At 29.9% G+C, this 21,744-nt stretch overlaps 2 protein-coding genes across 4 annotated transcripts in view; both read left to right on the forward strand.

Moving 5' to 3' along the window:
* LOC131806354 (venom dipeptidyl peptidase 4-like) overlaps nucleotides 1-21,744 on the forward strand; it is a 372,031-nt gene that overhangs the window by 224,642 nt on the left and 125,645 nt on the right. Inside the window, exon 1 of one of the 3 annotated variants that reach the window (XM_059130379.1) lies at nucleotides 18,620-18,963. The exons of the other annotated variants lie outside the window; for them this stretch is intronic. The gene's annotated coding sequence lies outside the window, so the exon portion shown is untranslated. Of the gene's footprint in view, nucleotides 1-18,619; nucleotides 18,964-21,744 lie in introns of those variants that run through there. 3 annotated transcript variants of the gene reach the window in all.
* LOC131806355 (probable basic-leucine zipper transcription factor Q) lies at nucleotides 4,594-10,385 on the forward strand. Its single transcript, XM_059130380.1, has 2 exons — nucleotides 4,594-6,061; nucleotides 10,254-10,385. Exons 1-2 carry the CDS (start codon nucleotides 5,003-5,005, stop codon nucleotides 10,290-10,292), a joined length of 1,098 nt encoding a protein of 365 aa, XP_058986363.1. The 5' UTR covers nucleotides 4,594-5,002; the 3' UTR covers nucleotides 10,293-10,385.

The following is a 21,744-nucleotide window of genomic DNA, read 5'->3' on the forward strand; positions in this document are numbered from 1 at the left end:
TTGTTTGGATGGTCGTTGAAAAAAATTCTTAAAAAATCCAGTTTATTGTTTGGATGATCGTTGAAAAAAATTCTTTAAAAAAATCCACGATTATTGGACTAAAGGTCCTTGAAATTTTTCAAAAAAAGGGTTCTGGGAACAATTCTTTAAAAAATCCGCGTTTATTATTTGGATGGAAATTGAAAAAATTCTTAAAAAAGATCTACGTTTATTGTTTGGATGGTCCTTGAAAAAATTCTTAAAAAGATCCTCGTTTATTGTTTGGATGGTCCTTGAAAAAATTCTTAAAAAAATCCACGTTTATTGTTTGGATGGTCCTGAAAAAAAATCTTTAAAAAATTCACGGATGGTCCTTGAAAAAAATTCTTTAAAAAATCCACGTTTATTGGACTAAAGGTCCTTTGAAAAAATTCTTTAAAAATCCACGTTTATTGGACTAAAGGTCCTTTGAAAAAATTCTTTAAAAATCCACGTTTATTGACTAAAGGTCCTTTGAAAAAATTCTTTAAAAAATCCACGTTTATTGGACTAAAGGTCCTTTGAAAAAATTCTTTAAAAAATCCACGTTTATTGGACTAAAGGTCCTTTGAACAAATTCTTTAAAAAATCCACGTTTATTGGACTAAAGGTCCTTTGAAAAAATTCTTTAAAAAATCCACGTTTATTGGACTAAAGGTCCTTTGAAAAATTCTTTAAAAAATCCACGTTTATTGGACTAAAGGTCCTTTGAAAAAATTCTTTAAAAAATCCACGTTTATTGTTTGGATGGTCCTTGAAAAAAATCCTTTAAAAAATCCACGTTTATTGGACTAAAGGTCCTTGAAAAATATTCTTTAAAAAATCCACGTTTATTGTTTGGATGGTCCTTAAAAAAATTCTTTAAAAAAATCCACGTATATTGTTTGGATGGTCCTTGAAAAAAAATCTTTAAAAAAATCCACGGATGGTCCTTGAAAAAAAAATCTTTAAAAAATCCACGGATGGTCCTTGAAAAAAAATCTTTTAAAAATCCACGGATGGTCCTTGAAAAAAATTCTTTTAAAAATCCAGGATTATAGTTTGGATGGTCCTCGAAAAAAATTCTTTAAAAAATCCACGTTTGTAGCCCTGATAGTCCATGAAAAAAATTCTTGTAGCCCTGATAGTCCATGAAAAAAATTCTTTACAAAATCCACGTTTGTAGCCCTGATAGTCCATGAAAAAAAATTCTTAAAAAAATCCACGTTGTAGCCCTGATAGTCCTTGAAAAAATTCTTTAAAAAATCCACGTTTATTGTTTGGATAGTCCTTGAAAAAAATTCTTTAAAAATCCCTGGATGGTCCTTGAAAAAATTCTTTAAAAAATCCACGTTTATTGTTTGGATAGTCCTTGAAAAAAATTCTTTAAAAATCCCTGGATGGTCCTTGAAAAAATTCTTTAAAAAATCCACGTTTATTAGACTAAAGGTCCTTGAAAAAAATTCTCTAAAAATCCCTGGATGGTCCTTGAAAAAAATTCTTAAAAAAATCCACGTTTATTGTTTGGATGGTCCTTGAAAAAAATCTTTAAAATATTCACGGATGGTCCTTGAAAAAAAATCTTTAAAAAATCCACGTTTATTGGACTAAAGGTCCTTTGAAAAAATTCTTTAAAAAATCCACGTTATTGGACTAAAGGTCCTTTGAAAAAATTCTTTAAAAAATCCACGTTATTGGACTAAAGGTCCTTTGAAAAAATTCTTTAAAAAATCCACGTTTATTGGACTAAAGGTCCTTTGAAAAAATTCTTTAAAAAATCCACGTTTATTGGACTAAAGGTCCTTTGAAAAAATTCCTTAAAAAATCCACGTTTTTTTGTTTGGATAGTCCTTGAAAAAAATTCTTTAAAAAATCCACGTTTATTGTTTGGATGGTCCTTGAAAAAAATTCTTTAAAAAATCCACGTTTCTTGTTTGGATGGTCCTTGAAAAAAAATTCCTTAAAAATCCACGTCTATTGTTTGGATGGTCTTTGAAAAAAATTCGTTAAAAAATCCACGTTTATTGGACTGAAGGTCCTTTGAAAGAATTCTTTAAAAAATCCACGTTTATTGTTTGGATGGTCCTTGAAAAAAATTCTATAAAAAATCCAGGTTTATTGTTTGGATGGTCCTTGAAAAAAATTCTTTAAAAAAATCCACGTTTATTGTTTGGATGGTCCTTGAAAAAATTCTTTAAAAAATCTACGTTTATTGTTTGGATGGTCCTTGAAAAAAATTATTCAAAAAATCCCCGGATGGTCCTTGAAAAATATTCTTTAAAAAATCCACGTTTATTGTTTGGATGGTCCTTGAAAAAAATTCTTTAAAAAAATCCACGTTTATTGTTTGGATGGTCCTTGAAAAAAAAATCTTTAAAAAATCCACGTTTATTGTTTGGATGGTCCTTAAAAAAATTCTTTAAAAAATCCACGTTTATTGGACTAAAGGTCCTTGAAAAATATTCTTTAAAAAATCCACGTTTATTGGACTAAGGGTCCTTGAAAAATATTCTTTAAAAAATCCACGTTTATTGGACTAAAGGTCCTTGAAAAATATTCTTTAAAAAATCCACGTTTATTGGACTAAAGGTCCTTGAAAAAAATTCTTTAAAAAATCCACGTTTATTGGACTAAAGGTCCTTGAAAAATATTCTTTAAAAAATCCACGTTTATTGGACTAAAGGTCCTTGAAAAAAATTCTTTAAAAAATCCACGTTTATTGGACTAAAGGTCCTTGAAAAAAATTCTTTAAAAAATCCACGTTTATTGGACTAAAGGTCCTTGAAAAAATTCTTTAAAAAATCCACGTTTATTGGACTAAAGGTCCTTGAAAAAAAATTCTTTAAAAAATCCACGTTTATTGGACTAAAGGTCCTTGAAAAATATTCTTTAAAAAATCCACGTTTATTGGACTAAAGGTCCTTGAAAAAATTCTTTAAAAAATCCACGTTTATTGTTTGGATGGTCGTTGAAAAAAATTCTTTAAAAAATCCACGATTATTGTTTGGATGGTCCTTGAAAAAAATTCTTTAAAAAATCCACGTTTATTGTTTGGATGGTCCTTGAAAAAAATTCTTTAAAAAATCCACGTTTATTGTTTGGATGGTCGTTGAAAAAAATTCTTTAAAATATCCACGTTTATTGTTTGGATGATCGTTGAAAAAAAATTCTTTAAAAAATCCACGTTTATTGTTTGGATGGTCCTTGAAAAAAATTCTTTAAAAAATCCATTTTAATGTTTGGATGGTCCTTAAAAAAATTCTTTAAAAAATCCACGTTTATTGTTTGAAAGGTCCTTTAAAATTTTGTTTTAAAAAATCCATGTTTATTGTTTGAATGGTTCTTGAAAAAAATTCTTTAAAAAATCCACGTTTATTGTTTGGATGGTCCTTGAAAAAAATTATTTAGAAAATCCAGGTTTATTTTTCGGATGGTCCTTGAAAAAAAATTCTTTAAAAAATCCAGGTTTATTGTTGGGATGGTCATTAAAAAAAATTCTTTAAAAAATCCACGTTTATTGTTTGGATGGTCGTTGAAAACAAAATTCTTTAAAAAATCCACGTTTATTGTTTGGATGGTCGTTGAAAAAAATTCTTTAAAAAATCCACGTTTATTGTTTGGATGATCGTTGAAAAAAAATTCTTTAAAAAAATCCACGTTTATTGTTTGGATGGTCCTTGAAAAAAATTCTTTAAAAAATCCATTTTAATGTTGGATGGTCCTTAAAAAAATTCTTTAAAAAATCCACGTTTATTGTTTGAAAGGTCCTTTAAAAATTTTGTTTTAAAAAATCCATGTTTATTGTTTGAATGGTTCTTGAAAAAAATTCTTTAAAAAATCCACGTTTATTGTTTGGATGGTCCTTGAAAAAAATTATTTAGAAAATCCAGGTTTATTTTTCGGATGGTCCTTGAAAAAAATTCTTTAAAAAATCCAGGTTTATTGTTGGGATGGTCATTAAAAAAAATTCTTTAAAAAATCCACGTTTATTGTTTGGATGGTCGTTGAAACAAAATTCTTTAAAAAATCCACGTTTATTGTTTGGATGGTCCTTGAAAAAAAATTCTTTAAAAAATCCAGGTGTTTTGGTTGGATGGTCCTTGAAAAAAATTCTTTAAAAAATCCACGTTTATTGTTTGGATGGTCCTTGAAAAAATTCTTTAAAAAATCCACGTTTATTGTTTGGATGGTCCTTGAAAAAAATCTTTAAAAAATCCATGTTTATTGTTTGGATGGCCCTTGAACAAAATTGTTTAAAAATTCAGGTTAATTGGACTAAAGATCCTTGAAAAAAATTCTTTAAAAAATCCAGGTTAATTGGACTAAAGATCCTTGAAAAAAATTCTTTAAAAAATCCACGTTTATAGTTTGGATGGTCCTTGAAAAATATTCTTTAAAAAATCCACGTTTGTAGCCCTGATAGTCCTTGAAAAAAATTCTTTAAAAAATCCACGTTTATTGTTTGGATGGTCCTTGAGAAAAATTCTTTAAAAAAATCCGTTCTTTCCTTATTTTTATTTATTTTCTTTTGATTTTTAATTCATATTCATGTGCCTTTGTTTGTTGCTGATTTTCAATTTATTTTAAATGTCATTTTTTTTCTTCTCCGTTGTTTTTTCTTCTTCTCATCTCCACAATAGCCCAGTGATGAACTTTGTTTTAGAGTTCCATTCAGTCTCCTCTTTTTTTTTTCTTTTCTCCGTTTTTTGCTTTGATTTGTTATGAAAAAATAATAGAAAAGATTTTGAATAAGCTTCATTTCTTTGGCGCTCTCAATCAAGAAAGATAGAAAAAAAAAACAAAAGAAAGAGAGAAAATAAAAAAGAAAAGCTAATATTTGGTGTTGTTCTTGTCTTTTGTGATTTGTTGTTTTTCCATTTCCATCTCAAATCTCTCTGTGGAAATTGCCGCCGCCTGAAAATAAATAATCCGCCACCATGCATCATGCCTCCGTCTCCAGTATTATCCAGCTCCACATCAGTCACAGGCCCATCATCATGAGCTGATGCATCAATCCAGCCTGGTCGGCCAGTGCCAGCGCCACAAAGCCAATGAAGTTTCGGTTAGCTTTGCAAATCGTAATGAGAATCTTGGTATGCTACAGCTTTCAAGACAACAGCAACAGCAGCAACAACAACAGCTGGCAGCTGCAACATCATCTAATCATCAGCAGCAGCAACAACAACAACACCAGCAGTATCAAAACATAACCCCCAATCCTAACTGGCTGCCACCGCAAACTAATAAAAGAGCCCCGGAAGAGATTGATGACCAAAGACAGAATGCAGCAACAACTACAACACTGCATGGCTATCGGCCGGAAAGCCATCAAATTTCCCAGCAAACATCCTACAATAGCTCATCAGCCGCACAACAACAACAACAACAACACCAGCAATCTCTGCCTTATTGCACCAAACACCCGGAGAATTTCCTCAACAACTCACCGGCCAATGATATCGGTGATCTGATGGGGAATTATGTGGCCAAGAAAACGTATATCACTCCCTTCGACATACCCTCCCCGCCACCACAACCGGCTGAGCATAAAAGATTTTCAAGTGGCCAATATGTGGCAAAGGCAACATGCCCCAGCGGCCCGGGGGAGGCCACAGCAACCTTGTCTGGCGCCAACAGCAGCATTGGCAACATAAAGAGCCATTGTCAGTGTGTGGAGCACAATGTCAGGGGTGGCAGAAACGGTGGGGGTTGCCATTTAAATCATAAACATTATCCGCAAACACAAACACATCAAAGACCGGCAGCAGGTACAAGCAACAACATCAACATCAACAACAGCAGTCTGACAACATCAACCCAGCAGCAGCAGCATCGCAATCATCATCACAGCCATCATTACATTGATGAGCCCCTCAACCGCACCGCCTCCCTTAAATACAACAATCCAACCGTTGGCCACCATCAACAGTATCCTCATCACCAACACCACCAACATCCTCCACCTCCACCTCCTCATCATCAGCAGCATCAGCCACAATATCGGAAAATTGATGTTTTTGCTGCAGCCGATGATGACGACAACGACACCAGTCCCAGCATAAAGGTAAATGATAAGCATGTCTCTGTTCTGCAGTCGTCTTTTGTTGTTGCTGCTTTTGTTGTTTTCTTTGGTTCTTTTGTGTTCACGTTTATGTTTCGTTTTTTTTTTCTTCTCGCATATTCTCTTTGTGTGAGATTTCCTTCCTTGTAGATTGTAGTCCTTGTCGCTAGTTGTCAGTTGTCGAAGCCTTGCACTTGGTACATGTTTTTCGTTAAAAAAAAAAAAAAAAAAAAAAAAAAAAACAGAAAAAAAACAAGAAAATGCAAAACATGTGAGTCCTCTTGGTGAGCTACAATGGGCCAAAGAAGTATCTAAACAGGGTCGGTAGGTATGTCCTTAAAACCTACTTCTTAAAAATATTCTTTAAAAAATCCATGTTTATAGGACTAAAGGTCCTTGAAAATATTCTTTAAAAAATCCACGTTTATTGGACTTAAGGTCCTTAAAAATATTCTTTAAAAAATCCATGTTTATAGGACTAAAGGTCCTTGAAAATATTCTTTAAAAAATCCACGTTTATTGGACTTAAGGTCCTTAAAAATATTCTTTAAAAAATCCACGTTTATTGGACTGAAGGTCCTTAAAAATAATCTTTAAAAAATCCACGTTTATTGGACTAAAGGTCCTTAAAAATATTCTTTAAAAAATCCACGTTTATTAGACTAAAGGTCATGGAAAAAAATTCTTAAAAAAATCCAGGTTTATTCTTTGAAAGGTCCTTGAAAAAAAATCTTTAAAAAATCCACGTTTATTGGTCGGATGGTCCTTGAAAAAATTTCTTTAAAAAATCCACGTCTTTTGTTTGAAAGGTCCTTGAAAAAAAATCTTTAAAAAATCCACGTTTTTGTTTGAAAGGCCCTTGAAAAAACAATTTAAAAATTCCGCGAGGCCCTTAAAAAAAATCTTTAAAAAATCCACGTTTATTGTTTGAAAGATCCCTGAAAAAAAATTCTTCTAAAAATTCAACTTTTTTGGACTAAAGAACCTTGAAAAAAAATTCTTTAATAAATCCAAGTTTATTGTACCAAAGTCCTGGTAAAAATTCTTTAAAAAATTCACGTTTTTTCATTGAAAGGTCCTTGAAAAAAAATTCTTTGAAAAATCCACGTTTATTGTTTGAAAGGTCCTTGAAAAAAAAAATCTCTAAAAAATCCACGTTTATTGTTTGGAAGGTCCTTGAAAAAAAATTCTATAAAAAAAAAATCCACGTTTATTGTTTGAAAGGTCCTTGAGAAAAATTCTTTAAAAAATCCACGTTTTTTGTTTGAAAGGTCCTTAAAAAAATCTTTAAACAATTCACTTTTTTTGTTTGAAAGGTCCTCTTTAAAAATTCCAAGTTCATTGGTCGGATGGTCCTTGAAAAAAATTCTTTAAAAAACCCACGTTTATTGTTTGAAAGGAGCTTGAAAAAGTCTTTAAAAATATCCAAGTTTATTGTCTGAAAGATCCTTGAAAAAATTCTTTTAAGAACTCAACTTTTTTGGATAAAGATCCTTGAAAAAAAATTAAAAATCCAAGTTTGAAGCACTAGAGGTCCTTAAAAAAAATATTTAAAAAATCCAAGTTTATTATTCCAATGGTTCTTGAAAAAAATTGTAGCACTGGAGGTCCTTAAAATAAATTCTTCAAAAAATCCACGTTTATTGTTTGAAAGGTCCTTAAAAGAAATTCTTTAAAAAAATCACGATTGAAGCACTAGAGGTCCTTAAAAATTTCTTTAAAAAATAAAAGCTTATTGTACCAAAGGTCCTTGAAAAAAGTGTAACACTGGAGGTCCTTAAAATAAATTCTTTAAAAAATCCACGTTCGAAGCACTGGAGGTCCTTAAAAAAAATCCTTTAAAAAATCCACGTTTGAAGCACTGGGTGGTCCCTAAAAGAAATTCTTTAAAAAATCCACTGAAGGTCCTTAAAAGAAATTCTTTAAAAATCCACGATTGAAGCTTTGAAAATGTCCTTAAAAGAAATTCCATAAAAAATCCACTGAAGGTCCTCAAAAGAAATTCTTTAAAAAATCCACGTTTGAGGAGGTCCTTAAATGAAATTCCATAAAAAATCCACTGAAGGTCCTTATAAGAAATTATTTAAAAAATCCACGTTTTAAGCACTGGAGGTCCTTAAAATAAATTCTTAAAAAAAATCCACGTTTAAAGTACTGGAGGTCTTTAAAAGAAATTCTTTAAAAAATCTTGAAAATAAATCTTTAGAAGAAGAAGGCCCTTAAAATATTCACGTTCATAACCAAGAAAGTCCTTAAAAATTTAAAATTGAAATTTTATTTTAAATCCATGTTTGAATGTCCTGGAAATTTATTTCAAAAGTCCACGTTTGAAGGTCCTTGAAATTTTATTTTCAAATTAAAAATAAAAATATTTAAATCTAATTTTAAGGACCTTCAATCCTTGAAATTTTATTTCACAAATCCACGTTTGAAGGTCCTTTAACTTTTATTTTAAATTCAAGTTTAAAGGTCCTTGATATTTTATTTCACAAATCCAGGTTTGAAGGTCCTTGATATTTTATTTCACAAATCCACGTTTGAAGGTCCTTGAAGTTTTATTTTCAAATTAAAATTAAAAAAAAATATTAAAATCTTATTTTACAGACCTTGAAATTTTTTTTAAATCCACGTTTGAAGGACTTTGAAATTTATTTCACAGCCTTGAAGGTCCTTGAAATTTTATTTTCAAATTAAAATTAAAAAAAAATATTAAAATCTAAGTTTAAAGACCTTCAATACTTGAAATTTTATTTTCAAATCCACGTTTGAAGGTTCTTGAAATTTTATTTTAAATCCAAGTTTAAAGGTTCTTGAAATTTTATTTTACAAATCCACGTTTGAAGGTCCTTGAAATTTATGTCACAAATCCAAGTTTGAAGGTCCTTGAAATTTTATTTCTAATCCACGTTTGAAGCTCCGTTTGTAGGCCCTTGGTATTATATTTGAAATCCACGTTTGAGAGTCTTTGATATTTTATTTCACAATTCCACGTTTGAAATTCCTTGAAATTTTATTTTAAATTCACGTTTGAAGGTCATTAGAATTTATTTTCAAATCCACCTTTTAAGATCCTTAGAATGTTATTTTAAAATCACGTTTGGTGGTCCCTGATTTTTTCTTCAAATCCACGTTTGAAGTTCCTTAAATTTTATTTAAAAATTCCAAATTTGATTGTCCTTCTTAAAAAATCTTCAAAGAAACTCTTTAAAGATATCCATGTTTGATGATCCTTATTATCCTGGAAATATATATATTTTTTTAAAAATCGTAATGAGTCCTTGAAAAAAATTTCTTTAAAAATATTAATATTTGACAGACAGTTAGTCCTCAAAGGATTTTTTTTACAAATCCATGATTTTGGGATTAAAAGCCCATTGTTGCCTCTAATCCTTGAAGTAGTCTTAAATTGTTATACTACCATAAATGTTCATTCCAGCCTACCTAAGGATACTAGTCCTTAACCAGAATTTTCTCCTGCAGGACTTAGTAACTTTAGCCGCTTAAATATTTTATGTTTTATGCCATTGTTAAAAGAAACCCAAACTAAGGACATGAGAGAATGAAAAAAAAAAACGGGCAAAAAGAACATTGGCTGTTTCTTTTGTTATCATCCGAAATGATGTTGTGGGCCATACACAACATTGTTGTGTGGTTAGCTTTTTTTAGGACCACCACACAAAAGAGGAAAACTGGCGGAAAATGAGAAGTATATTATAAGGATATCAACACCTTAAAGGCAACACCTTTTTCTGTGGACTTTTGGGATTAATGTTTGCAAAGGAGTTTTTTTCTCTTTTTTTTTTTTTTTTTTTTGAAAAAAAAAATAAATTTTGGGGAAAGGAGATGCCAGAAACTTCCAATTTAAAAAATATGAAATTAATTTTTTAATTATTTTTATTTTATTTATTTATTTATTTATTTATTATTATTTTTTTTTTTTTTTTTTTGATTTTTAGCCACTGTTTCTTTTTTTGACAGTCCCAAGATCCTTTTGCTCCTGCATTCTGTTCCAAGGACTTTTTTTTACCATATTTTTTATCAGTCCTTAGGACCTTTTGCTCCTGCAATCTGTTTTAAGGACTTTTCAACATATTTTTATCAGTCCATTTTTGTGTCATAACGCTCACATTAATGTCCTTTATAATAATGTGTTTTTTTTTTTCTCTCCCTCTCTCTTCTCTCAATTTCTTTTCAGGTACGTGCCAAAAGAGTTGCTAATTTTTTGTTGTTGTAGTTCCCTCCTCCTCTAAACGCTAATGTGTTTTTTTCTTGGTAAGTACAAGTGTTGTCTGATGCCTGTAGGCTTGTTATGACCAAAAAAAAGAAAGGACAGGATAAAAACGGTAGAGGCGAAAATGTCATCATCAACATCACCAACTTCATTCAGTCATTGCGAAAACGTTGGCAATTATCAGTGACAAGTTAATGTCATTGTTGTTTCTTTTAAGGACTTGTAAGTAATTTAACACACAGATTGATGGATGGATGGGTTAAATGGGAAATCGAAGAGAAAAATATTTTAAGCTGCAAAATTGAAGTAAAAAATTAAAAGTTAAAAAAAAAGAAAAATGAAAAAAAAGAAAAATTAAAAAAAAAGAAAAATTAAATTTTTGGTGAAAAAAAAAATTCTTAAAAAAAAACAAATATAATCTTGTGGGAGGTCCAGACGGCGTGAACCGATAAGTTCCATATTTACAACAGATTTCCGGTTGGGAAAAATATTTAGATACACCAAACTCAAAAAGCATTGCTGCCTTGTATTGAAAACTGTGATACTTTGTGGGGGAGATACCAGAAGGGGTAGACCGATATCTATCATCTTCCCACCAGATCTTGTGCTAATAGAAATATTGGAATGTGCGAATTTTGAAGACAATCGAACTATTATTTCACATTTTATAAGAGTTATCATTATTCCAAAATTTTGACCCCTTTGTGGGGGAGGTACCAGAAGGAGTAGGCCGATATCTATCATCTTCACACCAGATCTTGTGCTAGTAGAAATATTGGGATGTGCAAATTTTGAAGACAATCGAACTATTATTTCACATTTTATTAGAGCTATAATTATTCCGCATTTTGACCCCTATGTGGGGGAGGTACCAGAAGGAGTGGGCCCATATCCACCATCTTCATACCAGATCTTGAGCTAGTTGTAATATTAGGATGTGTAAAATTTGAAGTGAATTGGATGTTTATTTCGCATTTTATGAGAGTCATAATTATTCCGAATTTTGACCCCTTTGTGGGGAAGGTACCAGAAGGAGTGGGTCGATAGCTATTATCTTCACACCAGATCTTGTGCTAGTAGAAAGATTGCGATGTGTAAAAATTAAAGAGAATTGGATACTTATTTCGCAATTTAGGAGAGTCATAATTATTCCGAATTTTGACCCCTTCGTGGGGGAGGTACCAGAAGGGGTGGACTGATTTTTATGATCTTCCCACCAGATCTTATGCTAATAAAAATATTGGGATAAGTGAATTTTGAAGACAATCGAACTATTATTTCACATTTTATAAGATATATAATTATTCCAAATTTTGACCCCTTTGTGATGGAGGTACCAGAAGGAGTGAGCCGATAGCTTTTATCTTCACATCAGATCTTGTACTAATAGAAATATCGGGACGTGTCAAAATTGAAGAGGATTGGATGCTTATTTTGCATTTTATGAGACTCATAATTATTCCAAATTTTGACCCCTTTGTGGGGGAGGTGCCAGAAGGGGTGGACCGATATCTATCATCTTCACATCAGATCTTTTGCTAGTAGAAATATTAAGATGTGTGAAATTTGAAGTGAATTGGATTTTTATTTTGCAATTTATGAGAGTCATAATTATTCCGAATTTTGACCCCTTTGTGGGGGAGGTACCAGAAGGGGTGGGCCGATAGCTATCATCTTCACACCAGATCTTGCGCTAGTAGAAAGATGACGATGTGTGAAATTTAAAGAGAATTGGATACTTATTTTGCATTTTATGAGAGTTATAATTATTCCGAATTTTGACACCTTAGTGGAGGAGGTACCAGAAGGGGTGGACCGATTTCTACCATCTTAACATCAGATCTTGTGCTAGTAGAAATATTGGGACGTGTAAAATTTGAAGTGAATTGGATGCTTGTTTCGCATTTTATGTGAGTCATAATTATTCCGAATTGTGACACCTTTGTGGGGGAGGTACCAGAAGGAGTGGGCCGATATCTACTATCTTCACACCAGATCTTGTGGAAGTAGAAATATTAAGATGTGTCAAATTTGAAGAGAATTGGATGCTTATTTTGCATTTTATGAGAGTCATAATTATTCCGAATTTTGACCTCTTTGTGGGGGAGGTACCAGAAGGAGTGGGCCGATAGCTATTATCTTCACACCAGATCTTGTGCTAGTAGAAAGATGGCGATGTGTGAAATTTAAAGAGAATTGGATACTTATTTCGCAATTTATGAAAGTTATAATTATTCCAAATTTTGACCTCTTTGTGAGGGAGGTGCCAGAAAGGGTGGACCGAAATCTATCATCTTCACATCAGATCTTGCGCTGATACAAATATTGGGATGTGTGAAATTTGAAGAGAATTTCCCATATTTTAAAAGTCATAATTATTCCGAATGTTGATCCATTTGTGGGGGAGGTACCAGAAGGAGTGGGCCGATATCTATCATCTTCACACCAGATCTTGTGCTAGTAGAAATATTGGGATATGTGAAATTTGAAGACAATCGAACCATTATTTCGCATTTTATGAAAGTCATAATTATTCCAAACTTTGACCCCTTTGTGGAGGGGGTACCAGAAAGAGTAGGCCGATATCTATCATCTTTACACCAGATCTTGTGCTGATAGAAATATTGGGATGTGTGAAGTTTGAAGATAATCGAACTATAATTTTAAGTTTCATAAGAGTTATAATTATTCCGAATTTTGAACCCTTGTGTGGGATGTACCAGACGGTAGACTGCTGTCATACTAGTAGCGTAGCCCGACGACGTCAAGGAAGTGGACGGAAGAAAACAGCAACATCAGCAGAAAAGGTTAGAAAATGAAACAAGCGTCTTGATCGCAACCCGCGAAATGTGGCCGAAAAATGGCTCGTGAGCTGAACCTATCTCAATATTCCATTCGGCAAATATTGAAATATGAGTTCGAACTTACACCGCAACAGAAAGAAAATAGACTCAAAAGAGCTAAAGAGTTGCTTCGCTTGGCCGAAAGTGGTGAACTGCCGAATTTGGTTCTCTCCGATCTCCAATGAGAAAACATTCGTTGTCCAGTAGTTTGTAAACAAACAAAAGAGGTCAGCTGAAAATGTGCACCTTAGGTTGGCCACTAAAACTCAAGCGCCGGCCATGGTGATGGTATGGGCCGCCCTAACAGCCGATGGTCGCTCTCCGCTCGTATTAACCGACCGTGGCATTAAAATAAATGCCCAATATTATCGCGAAAATATTTTGGAGGATGTATTAATACCTTGGGCACGCAAACCTTTTTTGCCGCAGAAGAATGGTTACAAAATGAGGTTCCTCGCTTCATTTCCAACGCACAATGGCCACCAAAATCTCCGGATACCAATCCGTTGGACTATTGTGTCTGGTACTTTAAAAAGCAAGGTTGGCACTCAAAAACACCAAAGTGTGAATCACCTCAAGCAAGCACTTCGCCGGGAATGACCCAAAATACCGCAGAGCAACATTCGGGCAGCGTGTGACGGTTTCATTCGAACAAATCTAAACTTATTCTAAAATTTGATGCTATTTCCTTTATTTTTTTCTTTCATTTAATAAAATTAACAAAAAAAATGTAATTATTATGGCTTTTGACTTTGTTGATTTTTTTTATCTCACCCTGTATTAGTATTTAAATATTTAATTTTAAAAATTATATATTTTTTATTATTAAAAAAAAATAAAGATTTTTTTATTTCATTGTTAAAATCTTTGTTTTTAATTTTGTCACTTAGTCTATTTCTCCAAGCAAAGGTTAAAAACAAAGAGTTGACTGACAGAACAAATCTAAGAGAAATTCCCCCCAACAATCACCTGTTGAGTCAAATGAATACCACACAATGGCAAATTTAAAGAGATGCTCTCTCTCTCTCTCTCTCTCTCTCTCTCTCTCTCTCACACACTTTTAAATGCTCCACCATATCTTGACCTATGCTATGATTTTCTTTGTTAGTTTTTGCATTTTGTTTGTTTTTTTTTTTTTTTTTTTTTAATTTACTCCCTCCCCTCCAATCCGTTAACATTGTTGTGCTCACAACACCCAGCTTGAAAACAAAGCCAAAACAGAAAACCAAAAATCAACGAAAATGAAACCGCAACCACAACAAAAAAAAATAAGTAAATCCGATGCATGATGGCACGTTCCCCTTTAGATTTTTTGGCATTTTTGTTGGTCATATCACGTTTTATGTGTTTTGATTGCGAAATTCGCGCGTGTGATTGTAGGGAAATCAATCGCTCGATTAAAACCACAAAAAAAGTATTGACGGATTGCATAAGGCGAAGCCAATAGATAGGTGGATAATGCAACAAAAGTAATAATTATAATACTATTTTTAATCTTGTCTTGAATAGAAGAAGAAAGAAAAAAATGAAATGAAACAACATAAGAATCTATTGAGAGTGCACTGGGCAAAAGGGAAAGGAGAAAGAGAAAGGTTTTTTGCCAATTTGCTATGGAGTAAATTGATGCGGCATTTGTGAAGGGGAACAGTGGCACAAAAGAGTTGTAATTGTGAATCTATTGGAATATATATTTTTTGATGGAATATGTAAAGATTTATGGAGCCATAAAACAGATAAAAAATATAAATAAATATAATATAAGAAGGTTTTTTATTTTAACTTTTAGATTTTGAGGGAAAATGTTTTGTCATCGAAAAATGAAAAGAAAGAAAGAAAAATCTATAGAAATTCGTTTTCTTGCCTCTTTTGAGGCCAATAAAAAAATTATTAAAAATCGTTTCAATCAATGGTTTGAATAATATATATGGGAAATTTTCCAAAGTCAAAATTTTCATGATCACAGCTTTTTAAGATTCATTTATTTTAGATTTATTTTTAGAACGATTTTTTCGGTAATTGCGGGTTTTGTTTTTTTATACATAAATATTTTTCAAAAATTATTTTTCCCATATTTTTCAATATATTTTGTAATATTTTTGTTATACTAATACGAAATATTAAAAAAATATTTTTTTTTAAATATATAAAAAAGTATATATTTTTTTAATTTTAAAATTTAAAAAAATATTATTTAAAAAAAAATAAAATAAACTAATAATATTTAAATATTTGAAATTTAAATTTATTAGTACTTAAATATATAATTAAAAAAATTATATTATTTAAAAAAAATAGATATTTAATTTCTCAAAATTCATTTTTTTTCATTCTGTCCATTTCGGTAATGTTTAAGGTTTAAAAAAGATTTAGCTTCAGCACAAATTTAAGGGGAATTTCAAAAATTGGGAAAATATGAAAAGTAATAATATGTTTTTTATATATTCGAATATATATTTTTAAAATATTCAATAATATATTTTTTTTAATTTACAAAAAATGTTTTTTTTTTTTTTTTAATTTAAAATATTTAAATTATAAACGTTTTTTAATATATTTTAACAATATTTAAAATTTAAAAATATGTGGTATTAAAATATTTTATTTAAAAAGAAGTAATTTTTTTATTAAAAAATATAGATTTTTAAATTTCTCAAAAAATTATTTTTTTTTCAATTAAGTCAATTGGTCTATTTCGGTAATGTTTAAGGTTTAAAAAAGAGTTAGCTTTAGAACAAATTCAAGAGAATTGGGGAATTTCAAAAATTGGCGAAATATGAAAAATAATAATGTGTTTTTTGTATATTCAAATATATATTTTTAAAATATTCAATAATATATTTTTTTTAATTTACAAAAAATATTTTTTTTAATTTAAAATATTTAAATTATAATCGTATTTTAATATATTTTAGATATTAAAAGAAAATTATTAATATTTAAATATGTGATATTTAACATCATAAAAATATTTAAAATTTGAAAATATGTGGTATTTAAATATTTAATTTAAAAAGAATTAATTTTTTTAATTTAAATTTTGTTTTTAAAAAAAATGATGATTTTTTATTACATTTAAATTATTAACATTTAATTGTTTGATATTTAACATTAAAAATATTTAAAATTTAAAAATATATTCATTGGTATTTGTATATTTAATTAGAAAAGTATATTTTATTATTTAAACTATTTTATTTTAGTTTATTTTCATTTTCTTGAATTTTTTTTAAAGTTTTCTATATTTTTTATTTAATATATTTTCTATAACTATGATATTATTTTTTAATATTTATTTTTTTAATTTAAAAAAAGTATTTTCCAATATTTATATGTATTTAAATATAAAAAAAAAATTATTATTAAATTATTTAATATTTAAACTAAAAATATTTAAAATTGAAAAATATATATTTTTGGTATTTAAATATTAAATTAAAACAGTATTTTTTTTTAATTATTTGAATTTTATATTTTATTTTTTGTTGTTTTTTGCCATCTTCCTGGATAGTTTTCAATAATATTATTAATTTTTCTTCTGCCTTTATTTATTACTATTATTTTCTATAATTATTTCCCGACATTTTTTGTTTAATTTCAACCCACTGTGTCTCTTTTCAAAATGGAATGCATTTAACTGTTCTTTTTTTATGTTTTAATAAATTTGTTATTTCAATTTTTATTTTTATTCCTACCTAATCTTCTTCGATATATATTTTTTTAATTTTCTGTGATTATTTCTATTTTTTCGTTTTTCGGCACCCAATATTCTGAAATGTTTTTGAACATATTTTTCTGTAATTATTTCTAATTTTTTGCCTTAATTAATATTTAATTTTTAAATTTTACTTATATTTTCCCATAATTATCTCCCCGTTTTTTCCTTTCATGTTTTTTCCTTTCATCCCTCTGTGCCTCTTTCCAGAACGAAATGCATTTAATTCTTCCTTTTAATTTTTTTAATATACTTGTTATCAAAGTTATAGGTTTTCATGCATTTTTCCGCACCTAATCTTCTTGGATATTTTTTAACATATTTTCCTGTAATTATTTCCAATTTTTTTGCCTTAATTTATTTTTAATTTTTGCATTTTACTGATATTTTTCCATAATTATTTCACCGTTTTCTATTTTATTTCATGTTTTTTTTTCACTTTCTCCCCACTGTTCCTCTTTACAAAACGAAATCCATTTAATTCTTTTTTTTAATATAGTTATGGAATTAAGTTTTTTTTTTTCGCAACTAATCTTCACGGATATTTTTGAATATATTTTTCCGTAATTATTTCCAATTTTTTGCCTTAATTTATATTTAGATTTTATATTTTTTTTTATATTTTTTCCATAATTATTTCCCCGTTTTTAATTTGTTTCATGTTTTTTTTTTTCACTTTCATCCCACTGTCCCTTTTTTTAAAAGGGAATGCATTTAATATATATTTTTTTTTTTGTTTTTAATATATTTGTTATGAATGTTATAGATTTTTTTAAACATATTTTTTTATTTCTAACTTTTTGCCTTAATTCATATTTAATTTTCATATGTTTTTATGTGTTTCAACAATTATTTCCCCGTTTTTTATTTTATTTCATTGTTTTACTTTCATCCCACTGTGCCTCTTTTCTAAAGGAAATCTATTTAATTCTTCTTTTTAAAAATATATTATTCTGTAATTATTTTATATTATATATTTTTCTGTAATTATTTTCCGTTTTTTTTATTTTATTTCATGTTTTTCTTTCACTTTCACCCCCACTGTATCTGTTTCCAAACGAAATACATTAAATTATTTTTTTTTTAATATTTGTTATGAAAGTTATTGTTTTTAATTGTTTTCTTATTTCCCCTTTTTTATTATATTTCATATTTCGAGTTTTTCACTTTCATCCCACTGTACCTCTTCCTAAAACCAAATGCATTTAATTGCATTGGTTATTATTGCCGCTGTTTGTGTGGTTGTTGTTGATATTTTTGACTTTCGTTAATTTCTTACATAAGATAATCCAGATTTAATTCAAGCCAAAACTCTTTAACATTTCTTTCGTTACTTTGTGTCGAATTCCCCCCGCCCCCCTATCCCAAACAGAGAAAAATGACGATTTCATTTGGTTGGGAGCACTCGGTAGTCATGTCTCTATTTTATGTCTCAATATCTCTATGCAATTCACAGTTTATTTGTTTACTTTTCTGAGAAAGAGAGAGTGACTAAGTAACTTACCAGTATTGTATTGTGAAAAAGAGAGTGTGTGTGTGTTTGTGTACGGTTTAAAATACAATCCACATGCCGCCGTTTGATATTTTGTTGGGGCTGTTCTCTGTGTTGTTTTTGTCTATGGTGGAGCCCGTCGTGTTTAATATAAATGCAAAGAGAGTATTCGTTGGTGAAGCAACGAAGAGAGGTTTGGGTCCCCTTGTCGTTGCTTGGATTTGGATTATGATGCTGATTGTGGTTGTTGTTTTTGTATTGTTTTTGCCAAAGCATGCATGCTAGCCCAATCATTAGTTGCCTTTGGGTTTCGCTGACGAACGGTTGTTTTTTCTTTTGGTGGCGTTGAAAGAAAAACAACACCTGTGTTCCTTCTTTTTCTGTAAAATTCTCTGTCTCCGTTCGTTTGTGTTTTTACTATTATTATTATTGTTTTGTGTGCGTGGAAATTTATACGTATTTTCTTGGTTGAGAAAAAAAAAACGCGTAACGCATTCGGCATTTGCGAAAGTCTGTTTACTTTTTTTTTGGAAATTGGGCCCCAACCAAATTGATTTGGCTCAAGAAAGGCGTACATTGTGGAGAAAAAGAAACAAATATTCACCAACAAAGAAATTAAACGGCAACGTAAGAAATGAAACAAGATTTATTTACTTTATTTTTTTTTTTTTTGTGATTTCAAGTGAAGTTTATTGCAAGGGTTGTCATGCAATATCATGTCAGTTCGGTTGTGTTCCTAAATAAAAAAACCCGTTTATTAGTGTTGCATTGCTGGTTTGACCACAAATGTAAATGCGAATTACCATTAAACTATCTGACAACGACCTTCTGCAATATAAATACAAAATAAATAGCATCCGCAACAAGGAAAAATTTGCCTCATTAGAATGCAAAAGAAAAACAATGAATTTGAAACCAAACAAACAAACAATCTAGCGCGGCCACCATAAAGTGCTTGAAATAAAGTTGGAATTTTTTCAACGTTTCTATGAGCGTTTTAACCAACATGTTTGTTCAAAAAACAACAGAAAAAAAAAACGAATAAATATATAAATACCAAATAAATAGTTCATAATAAAACAATTGAAATACGTATTTTTTTTTTTTGTAAGCAAATAAAAAATATTATTAAAAATTTAACAAAGCGTCCAAAACAAAAAACACAAATGTGCGTATGTATTTTCAGCACAAAAATAAAATAAATATAAAGAAAAGCTAATTACCAACATCATCAGCAGCAGCTTCATTATGAAGATGGCGCCCACGTGATAACGGGCGGAGAGTGTTAAAGCAAATTCTTGCAAGAAAACTAGTAATTTTTAGAAAATTTCACTTTCAAGGGAAAAAAAAAAGGAATTTTCTCAAAAAAAAAAAAAAAAAAAAAAAAATTACAACTTGAAAAAAATATTGATTTAAATAACTTATTTCACGGAAATTTTTGGGCAGAAGTATGGGGATTTTTTTTTTAAATTTTTTTAATCTTTTCACTTTCAAGGAAATATAAAAACGAAATATGGGTTCTTTACAAAAAAAAAAAAAAAAAAAAAAAAAAAAACAATATGCGCATTATTTGAAATCTTTGTCATATTCAACAATTTTTTACATGATGTGGTTCGGAAGTTATATGAAAAAAATGAGCGATTTTTTTGGAGTAGGAACAGCATTTCTAACGATTTTTGAAACAAAAAATATTAAAGGAGAATTTCACAAAAAAAAAAAAATAAATAAATAAAAATGACGACTTGAAAAAAATATTGATTTAAATAAATTATTCCATGAAAGTTTTTGGGCAGAAGTATGGGAAATTTTTTAATATTTTTTAAAATCTTTTTTAAATCTTTTCACTTTCAAGGAAAAATATAAACAAAACCTGGGTTCTTTACAAAAAAAAAAAAAAAAAAAAAAAAAAAAAACAGAAAATTTTAAAGGAGAATTTCAAAAAAAAAAATTGCGTCCTATCCAACAATTTTTTACATGATGTGGTTCGGAAGTTATATGCAAAAAAATAACGATTTTTTGTGGAGTAGGAACATCAATAATTTTCAGAAAAGTATTTCTAACGATTTTTGAAACAAAAAATTTTAAAGGAAAATTTCACAAAAACAAAAGAAAACCAGTAAAGAAAGTCTTAAAGTCGGGCGTGGCCGACTTTATGATACCCTACACCACTTTGCTAAGTTAGTAGAGCTCCGCATAAAAATTAAAAGTTTTTATGGGAGAATTCAATCATACACGCTATGATTATAATTATAATTTAAAGTTCAAAGGACTAAATATGCCGAGGCATTTGCATGTTTTAAATTCGGACTTGTATCTTTTAAATTCGGAAGCTATATCCAAATCGTAACCGATCTCGATAAAATTTGGCAAAGATATTTTTGAGCTGTATTTGATATATTTCCCTGAAAATCGTTGTTACGGAGTGCATATTACGGCTGCGGAGGACAAATATAACAAATCGGATGTAGAATATATATGGGAGCTATAGCTATATCTGAATCGATTTCGATCAAATTTGGCATACTTATTTTAAGGCATAATTTGGTTGTATGTGCAAAATTCCATACAATTCTAGCTGATATAACACGTTTGGTGCACAATAAAAGGCAAATCGGACGAAGTTATATGTGGGAGCTATATTCAAATCGTAACCGATCTCGATAAAATTTGGCAAAGATATTTTTGAGCTGTATTTGATATATTTCCCTGAAAATCGTTGTTACAGAGTGCAGATTACGGCTGCGGAGGACAAAAATTACAAATCGGATGAACAATATATATGGGAGCTATAGCTATATCTGAACCGATCTCGATCAATTTTGGCACACTTATTTTCAGGCCTAATTTGGTTGTATGTACAAAATTCTATACAATTCGGGCTGATATTATTTGGTGCACAATAAAAGGCAAATCGGACGAATATATATATGGGAGCTATATCCAAATCTGAACCGATCTCGATAAAATTTATCCAAGGTATTTCTGAGCTGTATTTGATATATTTCCCAAAATATTGTTGTTACAGAGTGCATATTACGGCTGCGGAGGACAAAAATAACAAATCGGATGAAAAATATATATGGGAGCTATAGCTATATCTCAACCGATTTCGATCAAATTTGGCATACTTATTTTCAAATCTAAATTGCTTGTATGTTCCATGCTATTCGGGCTGATATTACTCGTTTGGTGCACAATAAAAGGCAAATCGGACGAAGATATATTTGGGAGCTATATCTAAATTTTGACCGATTATCTCCAATTTCAATAGGGTTCGTCCTTGGGCCAAACAAATGATTTGTGCAAAATTTCATCTGGATAGGGCAATAAATGCGAATTGCACTTTGTTTACAAAGTGGACGGACGGTTGGACATGCATAAATCGACTCAGAATGTGATTCTATGCAG

This window comes from Musca domestica, unplaced genomic scaffold (assembly GCF_030504385.1).
Source record: "Musca domestica strain aabys unplaced genomic scaffold, Musca_domestica.polishedcontigs.V.1.1 73, whole genome shotgun sequence".
In the NCBI taxonomy this organism is placed as follows: domain Eukaryota; kingdom Metazoa; phylum Arthropoda; class Insecta; order Diptera; family Muscidae; genus Musca; species Musca domestica.